The sequence below is a fragment of the Melozone crissalis genome, unplaced genomic scaffold, assembly GCF_028551555.1.
Source record: "Melozone crissalis strain CALT ecotype California unplaced genomic scaffold, PUWL_Pcris_2 ptg000023l_1, whole genome shotgun sequence".
In the NCBI taxonomy this organism is placed as follows: Eukaryota; Metazoa; Chordata; class Aves; order Passeriformes; family Passerellidae; genus Melozone; species Melozone crissalis.
In genome coordinates, this window is record NW_026535801.1 from 32,488,264 (window position 1) to 32,508,200 (window position 19,937).

General features: G+C 42.1%; 1 protein-coding gene across 2 annotated transcripts; it reads left to right on the top strand.

The window, feature by feature from the left end:
• Positions 1-17: 17 nt before the first annotated feature.
• CUNH2orf76 (chromosome unknown C2orf76 homolog) lies at positions 18-12,890 on the top strand. Of its 2 annotated transcripts, XM_054278132.1 has the most exons (7): positions 18-44; positions 301-437; positions 2,659-2,811; positions 5,512-5,562; positions 9,076-9,113; positions 9,240-9,321; positions 12,326-12,888. In XM_054278132.1, exons 3-7 carry the CDS (start codon positions 2,679-2,681, stop codon positions 12,400-12,402), a joined length of 381 nt encoding a protein of 126 aa, XP_054134107.1. In that variant the 5' UTR covers positions 18-44; positions 301-437; positions 2,659-2,678; the 3' UTR covers positions 12,403-12,888. The 2 variants fall into 2 exon arrangements, with proteins under 2 accessions (XP_054134107.1, XP_054134108.1); XM_054278133.1 differs by lacking the exon at positions 18-44 and having other exon boundaries at positions 301-326; positions 12,326-12,890.
• The last annotated feature ends 7,047 nt before the right edge of the window (positions 12,891-19,937 follow it).

A 19,937-nucleotide genomic window follows, 5' to 3' on the forward strand; every position in this document is an offset into this window, starting at 1 on the left:
GAGCGGGTGGGCGGGGCGGGACCCGGAAGTGGCGGCGGAGAGCGGTAACGGGCCCGGTGGGGCGGGCGGTGCCGGTGCGGCCGGACCGGGCCGCGCTGGGGCGGGCGGCGGTGCCGGGGTTGCTGCGGGTCCGGGAGGTCCCTCTGTCCCAGAGGAATGCGCCACCAGCGCCTCCCACCTGCCTGCTTGTCCCCTGAGGCGCGGGGTAGTGCACGGTCCCAACCCTACGTGCGATCGGTTTGAGTAGAAACGTGAAAATTGGCGATTTGTGATTGAACTCCCCATTCTGTGTTCCCACAGGGTTCCTCCATGCTGCTTAGGAGCAAGTGAGTTGAATGCTGTGCCCTTTACTGCACCCCGCAAATCACCAGCCCATGTGGAATAGCACCAAGAAAACCTCCATCTTTGCTGTTTAGTATAAATCGAGTTATTTCCAGGTGCAAAATTGATTGTTTATTGATTATTTGTGTGGTGTGTGACACACACTCATTTAAAATGGAATTGGAACTCGGGGTTATTAGCCAAGGTGATGCAAAAGCAAGTTGCCTTGTGTGGTGGAAGGTCTTTGTCCCCGTTGTGCAGATAGTGATTGATGAAAATATTGGTAGTTGGCTTTGCCAGGCTATGGCTGGGACATAATAGCCAAGATTGGGATGCACCTGCAGGATGGTGGGGCACTTAAATAGCCCCACAGCAAAAAAAAAGGGGAAAAAACCAAAAAGATGCACAAAAAACATCATTTGGGGATGAATGGGTGAAAGGTTCCCTGTCAGGGCTGGAGGTGGACTCTGAGATCCTGCTCGGGATGGGAGGTGCAAAGGTCGTGCTGATGTTGGAGCACACGGGCTGCAGTCCCTGCTCTGGCACTGCTGCACGTGGCCAGGAAGCTGAGGGATGCCCAGCACCAAAAATAGAGAAGCTTGTCAAGGTAGAAAAGAGCTTATCTTCCTGTGGAGAGAAAAAAACCCAATGGAACAATACATGGGCTTGTTTGAAGAGGGTTTTGGGTTGCCAAGGCTGCTCTGTTTTAGGCTCTGCTCTCTAGTATAAGCCCACAGAGCCATTCTAGAGACTGACTATTATAAATTAAATCCCTTAATTATGCTGTAGTATACCAGGAAAATGATTTGCTTGTGTATGTAGTGATTTTTCACTTTCCCTGGGGAGGTGAAAATGAGCATTATGCAACAGCTTAGGCATTTTTCAGAGTATTACCCTCTCTCCAACACAAGTATGTTAAAAAAGTCTTTGGGTTTGTTTGTATTAGGACATTGTCCTAGAGCCAAGCAGGTGAAGTCTTCAGTCACTCAAAACCCACACAACACTCTTGCATTTATCTATCGAAACAGGACGAGCCCCGTGGCAGGGAGGAATGATGAGGAGGACTCCATCTTATCAGAAAGCTAATTAATTACTTTATTATACTATATTATTCAATATTATATTACACTATGTTCCATTACATCTAAACTGAATCTGCCAAGCTTTCAACTGCACACAACTGCAGAGAATTTTGTGACTGTCAGCTGGCAGTCCTGACACAAACACACACACACACACACACACACACACTTGGGCTTGATAGGCCAAGGAAACAACACCATCACTTTGGGTAAACAGTCTCCATATTGCATTCTACTTTTGCACAAACACAGGTACAGCGAATGATAAGAATTGCTTTTCCTTTCTCTGAGGTTCAGAGAATGTGAAACCCAATAAATATTCTCAGGAAGAATTGTGCCTTGCTTTTCTCTGTGGAGGGAAATGTGGCTGCATTTATCCATGGCACTTTTGCATGTTCAATGGTGAGTCTGGTGTGGCATTGCACAGCACAGGTACTGGAGTGTGTGGTGTGCAGGATCTGTTTGTTCCCTGTGGGAATCACAGCAGTGAAATCCTGACGGGCCCAATGCTGTTGGATTTATCTCATGTTTTATTCTGTACACAAGGCCTGCCTGCACCTCCTTTTCCAGCTGTGCTCATAGACAGAGGAAAGGCGGTAATGTCAGAATCTCTGCTGCTCACAGTGACCCCAAGATATGTTAGAAAGTCTCTTTTCCCAGCCTGGCAGTCAAAGAAGGACTCAGAGCTCTTAATTTCTCAGTCTCAAGGTTGTTTATTGTATCTTATCTATAAAATTCTTTCTCCTGTCCTGCTGAGGTCTGCTCAGCAAGACAGACAGAGGCACTCTGCCTGCCCCCAGGGCTGTGTTATCTTTTTATAGTAAAAACTATGTGTACAATGTTCACAATTACTTTCCAACACCTATCACCTATGTTAGACAGTGAGCTTCTACTCTAAACCAATCTAAAAGTGCCAACATCTCAGCAGAAGATGGAGGCCAAGCAGAAGAAGGAGAAAGGCTGGACATGCCCAGATTCCTCCATCTTTCCCCCTGAACCCCCATTCTAAAATCCCCAAAAATCTATTTTTCATCCTGTGATAAATTCACTATCATTCTGCTTAAACTTTTGTGGCTTGTAATTCGTCATATGAGGTTGGTAATTGTTTTTTCCAAGGGCTAAATCACAGGCACAGGGGTCTTGGGCTCAGTGCCAGGGTCTCTGAGCCCCCTGGGCAGGGGCTCGAGCCCTCCAGGGCAGCCAGAGGAATGTCCTGGGTTCCCACACGGTAATTCCTCCCTTTGGTGTTTCCCAGGTCGCTCAGAGCTGGTTCTGATGTCAGCAGAAGGCTGCACCATCACGGTTCGCCTGGTGCGCTCCTTCCAGCACCGCAATTTCCGGCCCCTGGTGTTCCACGGCGTCCCCTTGGAGCAGACGGTGCGGGAGTTCATGGCCTTCGTGCGCCAGGGTGAGCCCTGCCTGCTCCTCTGCCTGCTCCAGCCCCGAGTGCTGCTGTCCCTCCACCTCCTTGTGGAGCAAATGCGTGGGGATGGCTCTGGTGGAGGTGCCAAAATCGTGTTTGCATCCCCCGTGTGCTTTCCTTCCTTAGATGAAAGGTCTGGAGTTAAGGAGAGCTTCCATGGTCAGTGTGCCACGCTTGGGTTTGGCTGGACTGCTCCCCCATGCCAAATCCCCACTGTAGGAGCCTCAGGGGGTGGGACAGACAGAGATGAGAGATCTCTGCAGCCAGGTGGTGGAACTTGGGGTTTATTGCAAAGGGCCTGGGAGCAGGGCCCTGCTGGGAGCTGCCAGCCACAGCTGGAGCAGGCCCGAGAGAAGTGTGACCGTGTTCACAGGGGTCTGAGGATGAGGGAAGGGATGAGGATCTGGCTCCATGTTTCACAAGGCTTGATTTATTATTTTATGATACATATTATATTAAAAGTGTACTAAAAGAATAGAAGAAAGGATTTCACCAGAAGACTAGCTAAGAATAGAAAAGGAAAGAATGATAACAAAGGCTTGTCGCTCAGACTCTCTGTCTGAGCCAGCTCACTGTGATTGGTCATTATTTAGAAACAACCAACATGGGCCAATGAAAGATCCACCTGTTGCATTCCATAGCAGCAGATAATCAATGTTTACATTGTGTTCCTGAGGCCTCTCAGCTTCTCAGGAGGAAAAATCGTAAGGAAAGGATTTTTCATAAAAGATGTCTGTGACAGAGAAGAGAGGGGTAGAGAGGATGAGAGAGTAAAAGGGTAAGAGAGTGAGGTTCCTGTTACAATACAATAAATCTTCTTCTGTGTTGAATATTCTGATTCTCACTAACCAATCTAGTACAAGATACAAATCCTATAGCATCTGCATACAGCCTATAAGAATCACTACATTACCATAATGCGTTACATTTTAAACCCTAAAAACTAATCTTTGGACCCCATCTGCCAATCTAGTAGGGTCTGCTCTGACCTTTGGACCTGCCTGCAAGCAGAAGGAATTGTTTGATCAAAAGGGGATTACCTTCAGCTGGCCACACCATTGTTTTCCACTTGTTCAGTAACTAAGGGATCTCAAAGCTTGTTTTCATTTCAATCTCACTTACAGTTTCTATATTCTCAAAATCTTTTGCCAGGCAATCATATTTATAAGGCTTTCCTGTTTCATCTTCCCCAACACCCACATTGAGTCTAAAAGAAACAAAGGCATTACTGCATTTGGCTCAGTGCCTCAGGCTCCTTGAGGGGTGCTGTCAGGCAAATATTCATCAATTAATAGGAATAAATTAATAGAATTTAGAAAGTCTTTGAGCCTAACTATGCAAATATGTGGAATGTGGGAATGCAAGTCTGTTTGCTATTTGTGAGAAAAAAGAATCTTGAAAATTTGTTTTTGACACTGTGTGGTCTCACAGTACATGTTTGTTTCCGAGTTTCTGTCTCCATCCTGAGCTTTGTGGTGCAGATTTACTCATCTGTGGGCTTTCTCTTTTATAAGCCTGGTTGAAAGTGACAGTGAATCTAAAAGTTAAGTACTGTAGACCAGCCCACACAGTGACTTGATCATTAGGGTGTTACCCTTAATCCTGCAGGTGTATTTCCACACACCTCAATGGAGACATTCAAAGGGTACAAAATAACATAATTTGTTTGTTTTATTTTGGTGGTTTGTTTTTTTTTTTTTTTTCTTCATGAAGTCAGCTTAAACAAGTCTTGAACTGTTATATTAGGTAATATTTGAGCAACTCCTAGGACATTGCCCTGGGACTCGTGGGTGTCTTGTGTTTGGCAATTTCCATACTTCTAGACAGTGATAGGCATGGCAAGGTCTTGGGATGCTGTTGGAACACTGCAAGCACTTTCAGAACATATGGCACAGCTGCTGTTATGGACAAGAAAATAAAAAACAATGCTAGGAAACTTGCTTTTGATGTGTGCAATATTGCAACTCACTGTTATTTGAGACAAAGCCAATGCTTTAAGCAAGACTTAGTACCCTGTTCCACAGGGGTGCAAAAGCTTTGTTCCTTCCTTTACAGTTTTGAAGAGGCAGTTTAAGATAAATGGTTAAACTACTGAAGAAATCAAGGCTTCAGCCACCTTGCTGCTGGGCACCCCGCTGGTGGCTGGGCCTTCTGAGTCTCCTGGTTAAGTCACAGGGAGCACTGGCACCAGGGCAGGTGTCAATGTCCCTGCAGTTACCTATGGGCTGTGTCCTGCAAGCAGCTGAAGAGTTAATTTTCTACAGCTTGGCTTCCTTTTGTGGTGCGGTTACCTGAGGATTCAGTTCTGGGTGACAGTTGGCAGCTGTTTGTATAAGGCAAAGAGAGATGCTGGGCAAACCATTGAAAGGATGTTGCTGGCAGGTTTCTGAAGGATCAGACTCCTGTGGTCACACCCTAATTGCACTGACTCACTGTCCTCGTGGGGTGTTTTGCTCAGAGAGGCTTCATGCTCAAATGAACTTGTTCACATATGGAGTCACTATAGAATCTGGGCCAAAGGCTGTCTTTTAGCATTTGATGCTCAAACAAGTCTCCTATGTTGCAGATTTATTTTGACTGAAAGGCTGCCCAGGGGATGCATACATTGCACAATAATAGAAAATGAAGGATTGGAAATAATTAAGAAAGGAACTTTGTCTTAACTTTGTGCTTTTATTTTAATAGATGTTTCTTCAAGATCAGGACTTCCTCCTCCTTTTAAAAATTACAAGTATGGTAGGTGGTTTTTATTTTTCTTGTTGTAATTGCCATCAAATGACCACATGATATTTTACACCAGCATTTCTACAACATAAAAGATAATTGCTGTACAATACTAATGTTGGTGCCAGTGCCTGCCTACATTTGCAACTCTGTCAGCTCTTGTAGCTGGAGTTATGCCACTAGGATCTTGTCTGCAGAACTTGACCATTATTGTGAAAATCTGTTTTAATCTTTGAATTAGGCTGCATGGTTTACATTATTTGCTATTGGTAACTGATGGGTTTTGATTTTAATTTTTTATTACTTTTTTAAAGTGCCTTTTAACTCTGTCTTTACCCTAATGACCAGCTTGTGGTCACAAAACACTTTGAAATTGTAGTTCTCTGTCTGCTCATGTACTTCAGTATCTATTTACTGATGGTGAGGCAGAAGCTGAAGGCAAAAAAGTAGAAAATGCTCAAGTCTTATATACTTAAATAGCTTACACAATATCAGAGAAACAGGGGAACTTTGCTCCAAATAGTTATGAAAGCTCTTAAATACAAGCTGGTGGTATGAAATAGCATGATGTGAAATTTAAGCTGACTTTATCAAAGCTATATTTATATTTCCTTTTTGTGCAGATTGTTGTGAACATGTACAATTTATCTGCTTGGGATAGAGAAAACTTTTTAGACAGACTGCGTTACTTCCTTTCTTGGAGTTTGTAAATTTGGGTGTCAGTCACATATCTTCTCCTAAACTTGGCAATTCTCAAAGTTCCCATGGAGTTTTTCTACAAGTGATCCTCTGTGTCCCATGTTCTTGGAGTTGACAAACTCCTTCCTCTATGGTCATTCAAAGAACTGAGTGAAAAATCTACTTAATATATGTGAAGGGTAATAAACTCTATTTGCCTATTAAAACAAACAAACAAACAAAGATTTCATTTTGTGCTCTTGCTGATGGTGAAACACAGAGTGCAAATGGAAACTAGAAAAAGAGTTAGGGATTAAGACTGATGATACATCAGTGGCAGGGACTTGAATGTTTTTATAATTTTTAATGTGTTACTTAAGGTCATAACATCTGGAAGTGTAAGTTTGAATTTGGAGGTGCCCTTCACCCCATTTGTGGCTTTGGCTGTTTGAGGGGTTCCTGTCTAGAACTGCTGCTCTCAGTTGTATCCCTGGTGCTGCCTATCCCAGCTGCTTCTTTCATCACTTGGAGATCAGTTTAGCTTTTCCCAAGACATATCTGGTGGCTGAGGGCCTGGTTGTGCCCTGTAGGACTGAGCATAACTTTAAAACCTGTTGCACCAGTTACTGGGAGCCTGCTCTTACTGTGCTGGTGCTAACTGCAGGAAAATTTTCACACAGGAAAATCAAAGACAGGTTCCTCACCTTCCCCTCAGGCTGTGAATCATCCAGGTTCCTGTTTTTGGCATTTCTGCTATCTCTACAGTGCTCTGCTGTCTTTCCTGTGTTTTTGTGAGGGAAGGGCAGTGAGACTTCAGCAGCAAAAGCCAGAGTTTTTCTCCTGTTTTGTTTGGCAGTGCCAGAAATCTCAGTTGGATCTGGTTGTCTCTCGCTGTGCCTGTTTCAGCTTCCTTCCCTGCAGAATTCAGCACCACTTTGTTTTAACATCATACATAATGCCATCACATTTTTGCTCTTGGATCAGTGCTCCAACTCACATCTCAAAGCTTCTGACTTCCATTTTCTCTTCATTTCTTTGTATGGATTATTCTGGTTCTTGGTCTAGAACTTTTTCTGAGTTAGTCTTATCTTAGCACCTTGTCACCTTTTCACACCACAGTACCTTTTCAGTGATGCTGGCAGTCTGGGTGCCAGCTTGTTCCATAAGCTGCTTCTCAGTTTTATTTCTTTCATCCATGAATGTGGAGCAGTATGCCTGGTAGTTCATAAAATCACTTAGAAAGTGGTATCTTATCAATTGCCATGATAGACCTATCATCAGAAAAGGCAAGATAAAAACTTGGCAGTTTTCAAGTCCCTGCCACTGATTGAGTGGGGATGAAATAGCAAAGGCCAGTCAGAGGATTTAGCTTGTGGGAAGGGATTATAGTTTAATCTCTGTAACAGAGTTAAAGAAGCCGTTTAATAGCTCAGATGAGCCCATGGTAAACTGCTGGGTGCCAGTGGTGGAGCTCTGAGCCAGTAGAACTGAGACAATGCTTCAGGATATGACTGGACAAGGACTACAGAAAAGGGGAAATATCAAAGTGGACAGAGGAGCTTAAAACTAAAGCACAGGCTGGGTTTATTTGCTGTAGTAGAAAGGTTTCATGATTGCAAAATATTTTTTCTGTGATTGCTTGGCTTTTTTGTAATGTTTCTATGCAAGATGGCTCCTGGTAATTGCAATTTAATGTCTGTCTTGCTTCTAATACCACAGTTATTACAACATGCCAGGGCTGCCTTCTCTGCAGTGAGAATACAGAGTGCTTCTTACCTTTTGTAATGTTTTAGATAGTGTTCAAAGTGGGCCAGAATGGAATGGAAGCAAACTTCTGAGTGGGAATGTGATCTCTGTTATTCTGAACATCTGAATACTTGCTCCTGGTGATTTGAAAGTTGGTTGAGCCAATAGTTCATTTTGCTGCATCCTTCTCTTACCAGACTATTGCAACATGTAGTGTTCACTCAATGCACAAAACTAAATTCGAGCAGAAAATGAGCAGACAAGCAGAACTGGTTTTTCTTCTTTGCTGGGAAGGTATTGATGTGTTATTCCAGATTTGTTCAAACACAGAGTCTTCAATTATTTTTTTTTATTAGTGTTGCATGGCTTTAAGCTGTTCCCTCTGGATCTTTGCACTCATCCAGTTGCTTTGGTGACTGTGTTATTTTCCCCTGTGTTTCCCTTCTGTTAACAAAGCCCTGCCCTTGTTGCCAGGAGAAAGTGGTACCTTTTTTTTTAATTTCTAAAAGCACTACACAAACGTAAAATAAAAATTATTGAAGAGGGTGTAGCACTACAGAGAAGAGGCTGTAGATGTTCATGCAAAATGAACTTGCTTAATGAAATTTCTGCTGTGGATGGTGGGTGTTGTATACATGAGAAGGAAAATTTCAAGGGATGATCTGAAGTGATCAGGTTACCGCGTCTTAATTACTTGCTGCCTATCAACTTAGCTGTAGCAGTTGACAGTGCATAAATGCTGTTGGTCCTGCCCCAATTGCATGTGTAAAACCTATTAAGTTAAAACACCCTAAGTGGCATTTAAATTGATGTGTTTTGACTGGCAATTGAGATGGTCATTAGTTGGTTATTGTAATTCAGCCAGCAGGCAGAAGCCCAGTCGGTTGTGGTACCTTAATGTTGCATTGACTGCTTCAAGGCTGTGGCCACAGAACTGTGGGATTAAGATGTTTTCTCCCCTTTCAGGTAGAATACACAAAATTGTAAATAACAAAAGATTTTGAAGCTTCCCCCTTTGTTTGTTTGTCTTTCCCGAGTACAACTTTCAGTGTTGTGTGCTTATTAAGCCTTGTTTTAGGAAAACACTGTTTTTTCTTTCAGATACCATGAAGATTATTCACCAAGCACACAAATCTAAGGTAAGATTATTAGCTGTGTTCTTCCCCTTTTGCATGCTTTGATGCAGGCAGATCTCTGCACTGTCAAACAAGACTGGAGCAGAAGAAATTCTTCTTATTTTTGTATTCTGGTTCTCTGATTTATAGACTGGTGAGCTTGTAGTGAGTTTGGAAGATGATGACAAACTGATTTTGAAGGAAGACAGCACGCTGAAAGCAGCTGGAGTAGGTAGGAGTGCATTTGTATTGACTGAAGATGCTGTTCCTTGTGGTAGCATTAAACTGATAGCTGGCTGATTGTGTTTGGACAGGCTGCTGAAAAGTAAATGCTATTTCTGATGCTCTTTACACGACTTGATAATTATTCAGGGAAGCATTATTCAAATCATTGGTCTGAGGGCAGCAGGTATCTGCACTCCAAATGATCAGAATGCAAATTGTGATTTTTAGAGGGTATGCTTATAATTCTGCTGAGAGTAATTTTAAATGATTGACAGATAGGTTATTAGTACTGTGCCTGCTTGGTCTTATCAGTAACATTTAAACTGATGTTTTGGTTAGAAATGTAAGTAGTGGAACCAGCATGGAATAATGAAATAAGATTAGATTTGTTTAATGTGCAGCATACAGTGTCTGATAGCCAGATTGCTCAGGAAAGCTGGAGCATTATCACTTAGAGAATGTGCTGAACATAGCAAAGAGTTGAAACTTGACCTGATTTCTCACATTTTGACAAGAGACTACATATAGGGCATGTCTTTTGGTAATAATGTAAAGAAATGTCTGTCATGATAAAACTGATGGTCCCTGGATGTCCTTTGGGCTTCTCATAAAAGTGGCTGAGTGACTTTGTGGCAGCAGGGTGCTTGGGGGATGTGGTTGCATTCCACCTTGATATGGACATTTGCTCATTTGAATCTGATCTGCCTGCCTGGGAAGCTTGAACTGCCTGAGCTCTGAGTGCAGGGGCTTCACAGAGGAGGCTCCCTCCTGCTCCTGCTGCTCACTGATTGCTCCCCAGCTGCTCAATGGGATTTCTTTCTCTAGGTTGCTTGGCTCTCCTGTTTCCTGTGATTTATTTTCTGGTTTTAAGTGACTTGGGATGTCTCTTCAGTGTTTTTCTCTGGTTCCAATATACCTTTCCTAAAGGTCTTTGAGTGTTCCTGTAATATGAATCATAGTTTTTACTACACACCAGGTCTTCTTGTCTGCAGGAAGGGGAAAAAAAAAAAAGAAAAAAGAGGATTACTGGCACCCAAGCCTTGCAGATTTGTAATTTAGTTAGCAAAAGATTAATTTAATCATGATCTTTATCTGTGTAAGGCATAAGAGACAGTGCAGTTCAGGAGAGGGACTGATGACAGTGCCAAATGTTGAATTAGAAATAACAAAGCTGTCTTCTTTCAAAAAGGTATGGATGAGTATTTGTATATATTATCTGCCTTTGAACTGGGTTTGTAGCTACAGCAGTGAAACAGTTGGATCTCAAAAAGGTGTCAAAACATCAGACTAAATGTTACACTGAAAGGAAATAGGAATGCAGCAGCCTGTTCTGTGTCTCTGTACAAAGGGAGGGGTGGTTCATTTAGGGCAGAAAATAATTTAAAGCTTTTTTTTTGTTTATTTTTTTCTGAATAACAGCAGTTAGTCATTAGAATATAGAGGATATTTGTGATAGAAGAGGAAAACCCATTCTTTGGAAAATGCAATGTGCCATTATGCCATTTTGAATTTGGATATGTTCCAGTGTATCTTGACATGAAAATTAGCTAAGTTAGGAGTGAGGTTTTTGTAGTAAAATCTTGAAGATTTTACTTTTCTCCTTCAACAATAAGTAGAAAAGAGTAAGCCAAGGAAGTGATATCATGAATCATGTACCACTGGTTCTCATTTTGTACAAAACAATAAATTTTGTACATTTTCTTTAAACCAGTAAGAAGATTTGAAATCTCCTATTGAGATATTATTTCTTTTCAACATCTAGTCTGGACAAGACTTACTAGAATAAAACAATCAGAATCACCCTTAGAAATTCTGGGAAATTCTGATACATGCAGAACAGTTTTCCTAAGCTGCAGTTGATTGCCCTTGGCACTTTACAGGGTTGGGCTAGAGAGTTCTAAATGATGAGGACATTAGATAAGTATCCTCAGGAAAGCCTCTGTAGTAGTGATTATTATTACAGTTATTATCCAGTCAGCAAAGTTAATGCTTGCAGTTTTTTTTTAAAGCAGGGTGTATGTTAATAAAGTGTTCAGTATTCATTACAAATAGTCTCATCTGTTTTCTAGTTGAGATTCTAAAATCCCTTCTACTCTTTTTTGTTTCTTTTTTTTCTTTTTACAAGACAGGCAGACTTCATTAACTTGAGGTTTAATTTAAAAAACGAATGTGGAATTTATTGGCTCAGCGCCTTAAAGAATTTCATGTTTAATAATTGTGAAGGCATTCCATCAGATTTGTCTCTGTTCTGAATTAGTAATGTTGCTGACTTACTGTTTTAGAAGAGGAAGTCCTTGACCTACTGGGTTGAAAGAATTGTGACTGTTCTGAACCTTTGTGGGTCCTTTAGCTCTGCCATATCCCCTGTGAATAATTAGAGGTATTTGAAGGTATTGCTGGAGAAGCCAATTTGTGTCTTTCACTTTGCATATTGTCGAAGCCTCATGAATTAATCATCAGCAGGGCAAAAAATTAACTTCTTCAGACACATATTTTGATGGGTCATGAGGGAGAATGTAAAGTGATCTGTAAAATATTCTACTGATCCTCTAAGTATTAAATTATTATACCTACAGGCTAATTTAATGAGAAAAAGAAGTTTCTTTCTCCCTTTCCTAACAGAAAAATGCACAAAAAAGAATGTATCACGCTTCATTACTTTCCTAGCATTTGAGGGTGTTAGAAATGCCATCACTTAATTTGCTGAATGTTTTTACAATTCAGCAGACTGTGTTAAACAAATCTGGAGGGGTCTTGTGTACATATTTCCCTCTATACATTCATGTTCTTGGTGGTTTTGTTTGTTTGGGGTGTTTTTTAATGAGATTTAACAATCTCTTTAATACTAGCAACATTTTTCAAAAATATTATGAGGAAGAAAAAAAAGTGGGTGGTGATTTATAATTGTCTTTGACCATAAAGTTGCTAATTGTCCCCTAAAATTCTAAATAGCTGGCTGTTGGTGGTTCATTTACTGGTGTGCTAAATATTTAATTTTTTATTTCTTCTAGAAAATGAGACGGAATTAGCATTCTTCTGTGAGGAAGATTACAGAAACTACAGAGCTAATCCTGTTTCGGCCTGGTGAAGATCCCAAGAGATTGTTTTGTTTTCCCATACCTGTTGTAAATTTTCCTTATTCTGCTTAATGAGATTTTTCTTAAAGATCAATAAATCCTAGAGGATTTCTTTGCAAACAGTGCAATTCCCTTCCTATAGAAATTAATTTCTGTCAATATGGTAAGGCTGAGAGAGGAAAAACTGGGGGACGTGAATGACTTTTTTCTTCCTCCCTCTTTTGTTTGCTGTGCTTGGCTCTTGAGCCTCAGGCAGTGCCATCCCTGAATGTGACACAGGTTCTTGGTGTGATCCCACAGCACACAGTAACTGCATGTGGAGATTATAGAATGCACAGGATGATCCCATCACAGTACTAACTTCTAATGAAAATGAAGTGAAACCTCCTGCAAATGAAATGAAATGTTTTATGACCAAATCGCTGGGTATTTTAAAGAACTCGAGAAGAGAATCTCTCTGTTTCCAGTCACAGCTTTACTTCTCTCATTTTATGTTTGGTCTCTTTTGTTTAAATAGTGCAGACTGGCGGGTGTTTCATGCTTTTCAGTGGTGAATGCTCTCCATTATCCTATCTTCCAGCCCTCTTTAGCATGCTGAAAGGGACAAATGTCTGCTGGGAGGCTTTTGTGTGCACAGACCAGCTCGCCTGTTTCTAGCTTCACTTCATGGAGCCACCTCCACACGGGGGTAGCAGCTCCAGTTCTGCCAGGCCATCACTGTGCCTAAGTAGGGATTGGGCATTTTTCCAAGTGGAGTGAAAGCTCATGGGTTCAGTTTTAAGAATAAAACCTGAATGATTGCATTTTTTGCAAGGAGAGGCCCAGCCTGTGAGCCACATGTCTTCAAGACTGGAATTGATTCCTTTGTGCTTTCCATGAGCCAAATACTCTGTTGCTATGTGTTTGTTCTTGGTGATGCTGGCCTTTCCTACTACATGGACCAAATTAAGAATAATAGAAAACAATCATGCGTCCCATAAGGTAGACATCACTTATGAAATGCTTTTAGGGGGTACCTACATGGGACACTGTGCCTTTAAGCCTCCCCTCACTGAAAGAGGAGTGATGCTGGCTCTCTGCCTTAGCAGGATTTTTGGGCTCTGCTGAATTGAATGAGACCTCACATGCAATTGCTTTAGACCCACACATCTCTGCTGAGCTCTGGGTGAGGGCTGACAATGCTATAGCCGTGAGAACTTCCTGGAGGAGTAACCCTGCCATTTCCTAGAGCTTTGATTATTGTTTTTATTGACATGTGTGGCTTCCAAAGTATCTAAGTAGAATTTCCCTTTGTTTTAGATGTAGGGCCAAAGAGCCCTCTGTGTATTGTTCCCACCTCATTTTCTTCATCCTTACTGACAACTCCCTGGTTTAGGCTGTAAGAAAATTGGGAAATTTAGTGACTACAAGAAAATGGCCTGGGATTATATCAGGTGCAGTGCAAAGGACCAAAACAGGCCAAAATTAAGCCTACAGATGTTGCAAAAGCAGGGGATAAAGTCAAGGAGGAAGACACAACTTGGAGGAGAAGATATGAGGGACATGGCATGGATACTTAAAAAAAAAAAAAGAAAAAAATCTTGCCCAAAGTCAAAGCCATCAAAAGGCAGGCCATATGCCGTCAAATGCAGGGACATGCACCAAAGATTCCCCTATTGGTCCCCATTGAAATCGCAAGATTTCGTTTAATTTCCTTTCGGGAAGGGAAAAGGAATCTTGCGAACCCGAAAAGAAAGGCTTACAAACACTCTGGAAAGGAGATAGGATCAAATGAAATGCAATTGAAAAAAACCCCAAAAAAACCCAGAAAATCGGGAGATTTAGTGTCTTCACAAAATGGTCTGTGAGGAAATGAGCTGCGGTGCAAAGGACCAAAAGAGGCCAAAACTATAATCTCACAGATGTTGCAAAAGCAGGGGAAAAAGTCAAGGAGGAAGACACAACTTGGAGGGGAAGATATGAGGGACATGGCATGGATACTTAAAAAAGAAAAAAAAAATCTTGTCTAAAGTCAAAGCCATCGAAATGCAGGCAGGCCATATGCCATCAAGTGCAGGCACATGCACCAAAGTTTGCCAAAATTGATCCCCACTGAAGACCAAAACAGAAAAGAAGGACTTACAAACACTCTGGAATGGAGATACCATCAAAGGAATTGCTATTGGAGGAGAAAAAAAGAAAATTTTGCATTATGCATGCCCTGATGAATTTGTGAGGAGAATTTACCTCTTGCCTTCTTTTTCTGTCCAGGCAGCCTCTCTGTTTGTGGTGCCTGCTCCCCAAACATGGGCCCACGTTCAGCGCTCTTACAGTCTGTCATGTTTGCAGATTTATGTGGTTGATACAAGTTTTGCTCATCTTCTCAGACAGTTCAGGCTGATGCATTGCACTCCAGACTATCTCATCTTTGTTCAGCCAAATTTACAGTAAGGAAGGGAATTTTGTAAGAACAGATAGTGTACCAGAGACATCAGTGTGTCAGGCTGGCTTGCCAAGGCATCTAAATGGTGTCTGTCAGCACATGCAGGCTCTCACACTGAGCATGACTGAGTTTGGTCTCCAGCCCTTCCAGACAGATTTGGATTAGTTTTGTGATCTCTTTTCTTTAAAGCATTTGTGTTTGAAAGAGTCACCACATTTTAACAATTGTCCTTTCTGGGCTTGCACAGTTCCAAACCTGCAGTGTCACATCAAGTGTGGTACAGTGGAAGAGCAATTCCACAGCATCAGGGAGGAAAACTGTAAATGTTCTACTGCAAATAGTCAAGAATGGATGTGACTGGCACTCCAGATTAACTTCTCTCTCCAAGGGAAGAGTTAAACTACTGCTTTGTGAGCTCAGTTCACTCTGGCAATGGCACTTCATTGGCTTCTTTCTCCAGCAGCACAGTGGAGCCTTTTGTAATGGTCTCAATGGCCATACTTGTAAACTGGTTTCTTCCTGAAGTGTTTTTCTACTGTGTTTATTTATTTATTTATTTTAGATTTTTTTTGGTGACTTTCAGTAATGCTTCTTTCTAGTAAATCCCACAAAACCACAGATAATAACTGAAAACTTGTTAGGAAAGATGCTGTTCCAGCTTTTTTTTTTTTGTTTTTTTGGTGGGGTAGGCTACAGCCTTGTATCAAAGTATGTTTGGTTCCAGGATTGAGTACTGAATGAAATCTCTGAACAACGCTGGCTAATAAATCAGTAAAAACTGAGATGTCTTTGCCCATGTTGTTTTGAAATCCTCTTTCTGTAGAAGGAAATCACAGAGCCAGTACTGTGGTTTGTTATCCTGGCAGAAATCATGAGCTGCATTGGTTTTCAGCTGCTTTTAATCAGAGCTGCAGTGGGGTAAGTCATACTGCTTTGCCAGTGGTCTTAGGCATCGTGGGGTTAATGAGGATTCCTGTTACAGTGGGATGTTCTTGGAACCATTCACCATTTTTTGTTAAACAAAAGAGCAATGTCCAGAGAGGGGTCTGAAGTTAGATAAAATTTATCCTGGGTATTTACACTGCAGTAGGGAAAGGCAGTCAAACTGGAACCCTGGGGTGCTGTGTCAGGCTTGGCTGTTTCTTGGAGAAAAGAATCACTTCAGAGAGACTGGAGTTTTGATTAGGAGGTGTGAAAGCTGAAGAAGAACAGAGAAAATTTTGAAAGAAATTATCATGAATAGGAAGAAGACATAACAGTGTAAGTAAATAAACAGCAAAATTTGTATGTGCAACACTCTTGGTGCAGAGATACCAGAGCAGTGCTGCTTTCTGTAGAGCTACAGGTATAAAAATGGTGCTTTTTCATAATTTTGGAACTGACTTAATGAACTGCTCCAATAGGCATCTTGTTTTTTCTGGCTTTGTCACATTAAACTTTCTGCATCCAACAGTTTTAATGATTTTTTCTGCCCAGAGGTAGTTCTGTTGCCTTTTGAAGAAGCAAGGGTTAAGAAAAATCTGCTGACATGGACAGCTGAGTTGACCAATGGCATAAAGGAGAACTCAAAGATCAGATAAGCACCACTTTTACAGTTAACTGATTTATCTGATGTAAACATTGCGGCTTAAAGGTGATCCAGAAATACATTGTAAGCTGTGGTGTTTCTCCTTCTCTCCCTGGCAGTATTTAACATCCCCTGACAGATCACTTATTTAAAAATGAGCCTGCAAGTAGCAGTCCAAGAGTTCCCACAGCCACGATGGGACATCCATGGCCTGTCCTTGGAAAATAACAGCCACAGAAATCCAGAGTGTCCAAAGATCAAGAAGATAAAACCAGAGCATAGGATGCTCATTCTCGGTCTCCTGTGACTGATGGGATCCCAGATACAGAGTGGGCAGATGACTGGAGGCATCACAAAAGCCTGAGGCAAATGCACATTTTTGTTTATTGAACAGCTTGGACTGAGCTCAGGCTTCCTGGCTGGCAACTGATCCCCCTTCCCTGGCTTCCCTTCCATAGAACTGCTTGGCACAGATTTGCAAGTGATTAATGAGTCCAGGAACGCCCAGTAGACAACTTTTGTTGCTTTTCATTTTTTCAGGATATTGACTTTACTCCCCATTTCCTATTGAGTCAGACGCAGACACCGCTTCAAACGTTTCCCCAGCCACTTCCCTTTGCTTCTTGCTGCCACTTGTGGTTTGCAGTGCCTTAATGGTGAAGTTTGCACCTCATCTGATATGCAATAGCAGCGTTTCCTGTGGCAGCGAAGGTACACTTTTTAAAATTTGTTCATGAAAAAATATGCTTTGATATGGAGACTTTTTCTACACTGTAGCTAATAGTGCACAACGAAGGCTCTTTTCTTGCTTTGCAGCAAGGCTTGCACTGCAGGACAGCACTGTCCCCCAGTCAGTGGAAACAAAAATGTTTTTATCATAATGGTTTGAATCTTGTAAGGAAATGAAGGAGTTACATCAGGAAAGAAAAAAGAAAAGAAAAGAAAAGAAAAGAAAAGAAAAGAAAAGAAAAGAAAAGAAAAGAAAAGAAAAGGGCAGTGAAAAGCCAAGACCTATTGCCACGAACTCTGCCTGCAGAGAAAGCCACCAGATGTCAGCACAGCCTGTTCTTTGCTTCTCTAAAACCTCTGCAAGCCAAGACAAGTGTCATGTTTATGAAAAGTGCTTATCTGTGAACTGGTTTAGCCTGTGAAGTCTGTGCTAGGGTTCTGGTGATGAAAGCTGAGTCTTTCCTTGCAGAAAGTATTTCTTTTCATATTAAAATCAAAAAGCGGCAAATTGAACTGGTCTCAGTGCTTAAATTCCTCTTGTTAGAGAGCATCCTTTGCAGAGCCGGTTCTCAGCGTATCTAAATCTTTGCATGCTGTGAAGAGGCATTTGCAGAACATTCATTTGAAGAATTGTCTGGAAAAGATCAGTGTTAATTTGCCGAGGTTTTGTAAAGTAGATTTTAAGTATGCCTATTTTTTTTAAACACAAGGAAAACCATCTGGAACAGGCACATATGCAAAGCAGAGCAAAACATCTTCGGCAACACAGCTTAAACACACAACAAATGTATCCTCCATGCTTCTGGCCCTAAGCTCCCACTATTTCCTCCTCGTAGTGCAAGGGCTGGGGAGAAGCTGGTACTGCATTCTCCAGGCTGTGCCTCCTGAGCTGCCGTGAGCTGAGGTGGGATGTGAGTTTTGGAGCCCAAATCCCAGCTCTGTGCACAGCTTTATGTGTCAGTGATTAGAGCATGATAGATGCTGCCTGGTTAAAAGGCTAGATTTGAATTTTTGCAGAGGGACAAGGTGTGACACAGCTTTCTGCTCAGATTCCCATCACTCTTCTTGCAGCAGCTTGCAGGTGCCAGGGAGGTGTCAAAGAGAGGGGAGTTAAAGTGGCAGCTAGAGCCTGGGTGGTGTAAAAATTCCTTCCTCCTGTTTTGGGCTGCTTGTTTAGTTCCTTTCTTCTAGCCTCACACACTGGTATCGTGTTAGGGGTTTGCCACAGCTGCTTCTCAATTCCAAACTACCACTAGGACCCTCAAACACTGCTCACATTCTGGAGCAAGAGAAATTGCAGCTGTGCAGTCTGGGGCTGTGTGCAGGGGAAGCCTGTGGTGTGCAGCTTGTCTGGGAGGTGTTATTCATGCCTCTGTCCCTTCTGCACAGCACTGAGTTCTGCTTTCCTGGGGACCAGGACCTGGTCTGGAAGCTTGGCACACGTGGCAGATGGATGAGAGGAGAGCTGGGTGTTTAGGTGTTTTATGTCCCTGTAGATGTGGTATTTTTGATCAGATATGGATTGTAGCTTCTGTTTGTCATCATCCTCTCCCTCGGATACCACTAGATTCATTACTTTGTAGTGGGACAGGAGCAGCTAGCCAGTAGAGTGGGACTTCCAGCTGGTAGTGAATACATTAAAGGGCTCAGTGTGGCAGATTAATGTAAGAATTTACCTTTGTCTGTCCATTTCTGCTCTCTGGCAGGTGACTTACAGTGTTGTGTACCAGGAATGTCAGTGAGAACTGTAAGAACTGCTGCTCTCTGCTCTCATTCCACACTTGAAAAGGTTTAATTCTGCTTTCTAACCTAAAGCCAATGGAACACATTCTTTAAGAACAGTTTGGGAGGCCCCTTTTCTTCAGTGAACCAGGATTTTTAGAATGGAAGGCATGGTGTTGTTCTGATTTCAACACTACTTTGAAGTCACATCTTTGTCTCTTTGCTTGTGTTTGGGTGTTGGTGTCTTCCTTCAAGTTACCGGTGACAGGATAAGAGGAAATGTCCTCAGGTTGTGCCAGAGGAGGTTTAGACTGGATATTTGGAAAGATTTATTCACCAAAAGGGTTGTGAAGCGTTAGAACAGGCTGTCCCGGGAAATGGAGTCACCAGCTCTGGAGGGATTTACAGGACTTGTAGGTGTGGCACTTGGGGACATGAGGGATGGGCTTGGCACTGCTGGGATAACAGTTGGACTCACTGATGTTAAAGGTGTTTTTCTGTGCTTCTGTGATTATGCCCATCCAGTTAGAGGGCATCAGCTGGCGTTAGAGTCAAAGAGAAATCTAGCCATGATAGCTTTATATCCCAGCAGCTACCATCATGGCCATTTCTTCACAACTATTCCCCTGCCCCAGGCCTCCCAAATCAAATATAACTGGTTTTGCAGAACACTTGACTTGAATCTTGCACAGCAACTTTGTTTTCTAGAGTGCTGAACAAGACAGCTACTTGAAAGCAGATATCTGGCTGCAGACAGCTCTTTAAGGCAGCAGGCTGAAGGTAGCTAATTGCAGATCAGATATGGAAACAGGTAACAAGAGTAACTAACCAGCTGAACAGCAGCTGTAGTGCATCCTCTGGTGCTGAGATTTCTAAATCTAAAGCAGATTATCTTTCTCGGAGGATGCACTCGTGCCACTTTAAGTTTTTGAAAGGTTTCAGTAACACTATGGCTTGTGGTATGTGATCCTCCTGACTGGCTCCAGACAATGCTTATTTTTAGTCTTTGATTATGAAGGTCCTGTACATGCTCTGCTAACAAGAGCTGTCCCTGATCATAGGTGGTATCTGTGTATTCTGTGCTCAGCTTTAAAACGTGTGTGGAT

Coding starts and splice junctions, on each gene's coding strand:
- CUNH2orf76 (XM_054278132.1), top strand. CDS start 2,679: ATGTCAGCAGAAGGCTGCACCATCACGGTTCGCCTGGTGCGCTCCTTC. Junction 2,812..5,511: donor CATGGCCTTCGTGCGCCAGG/GTGAGCCCTGCC, acceptor TTATTTTAATAG/ATGTTTCTTCAAGATCAGGA. Junction 5,563..9,075: donor TTTTAAAAATTACAAGTATG/GTAGGTGGTTTT, acceptor TTTTTCTTTCAG/ATACCATGAAGATTATTCAC.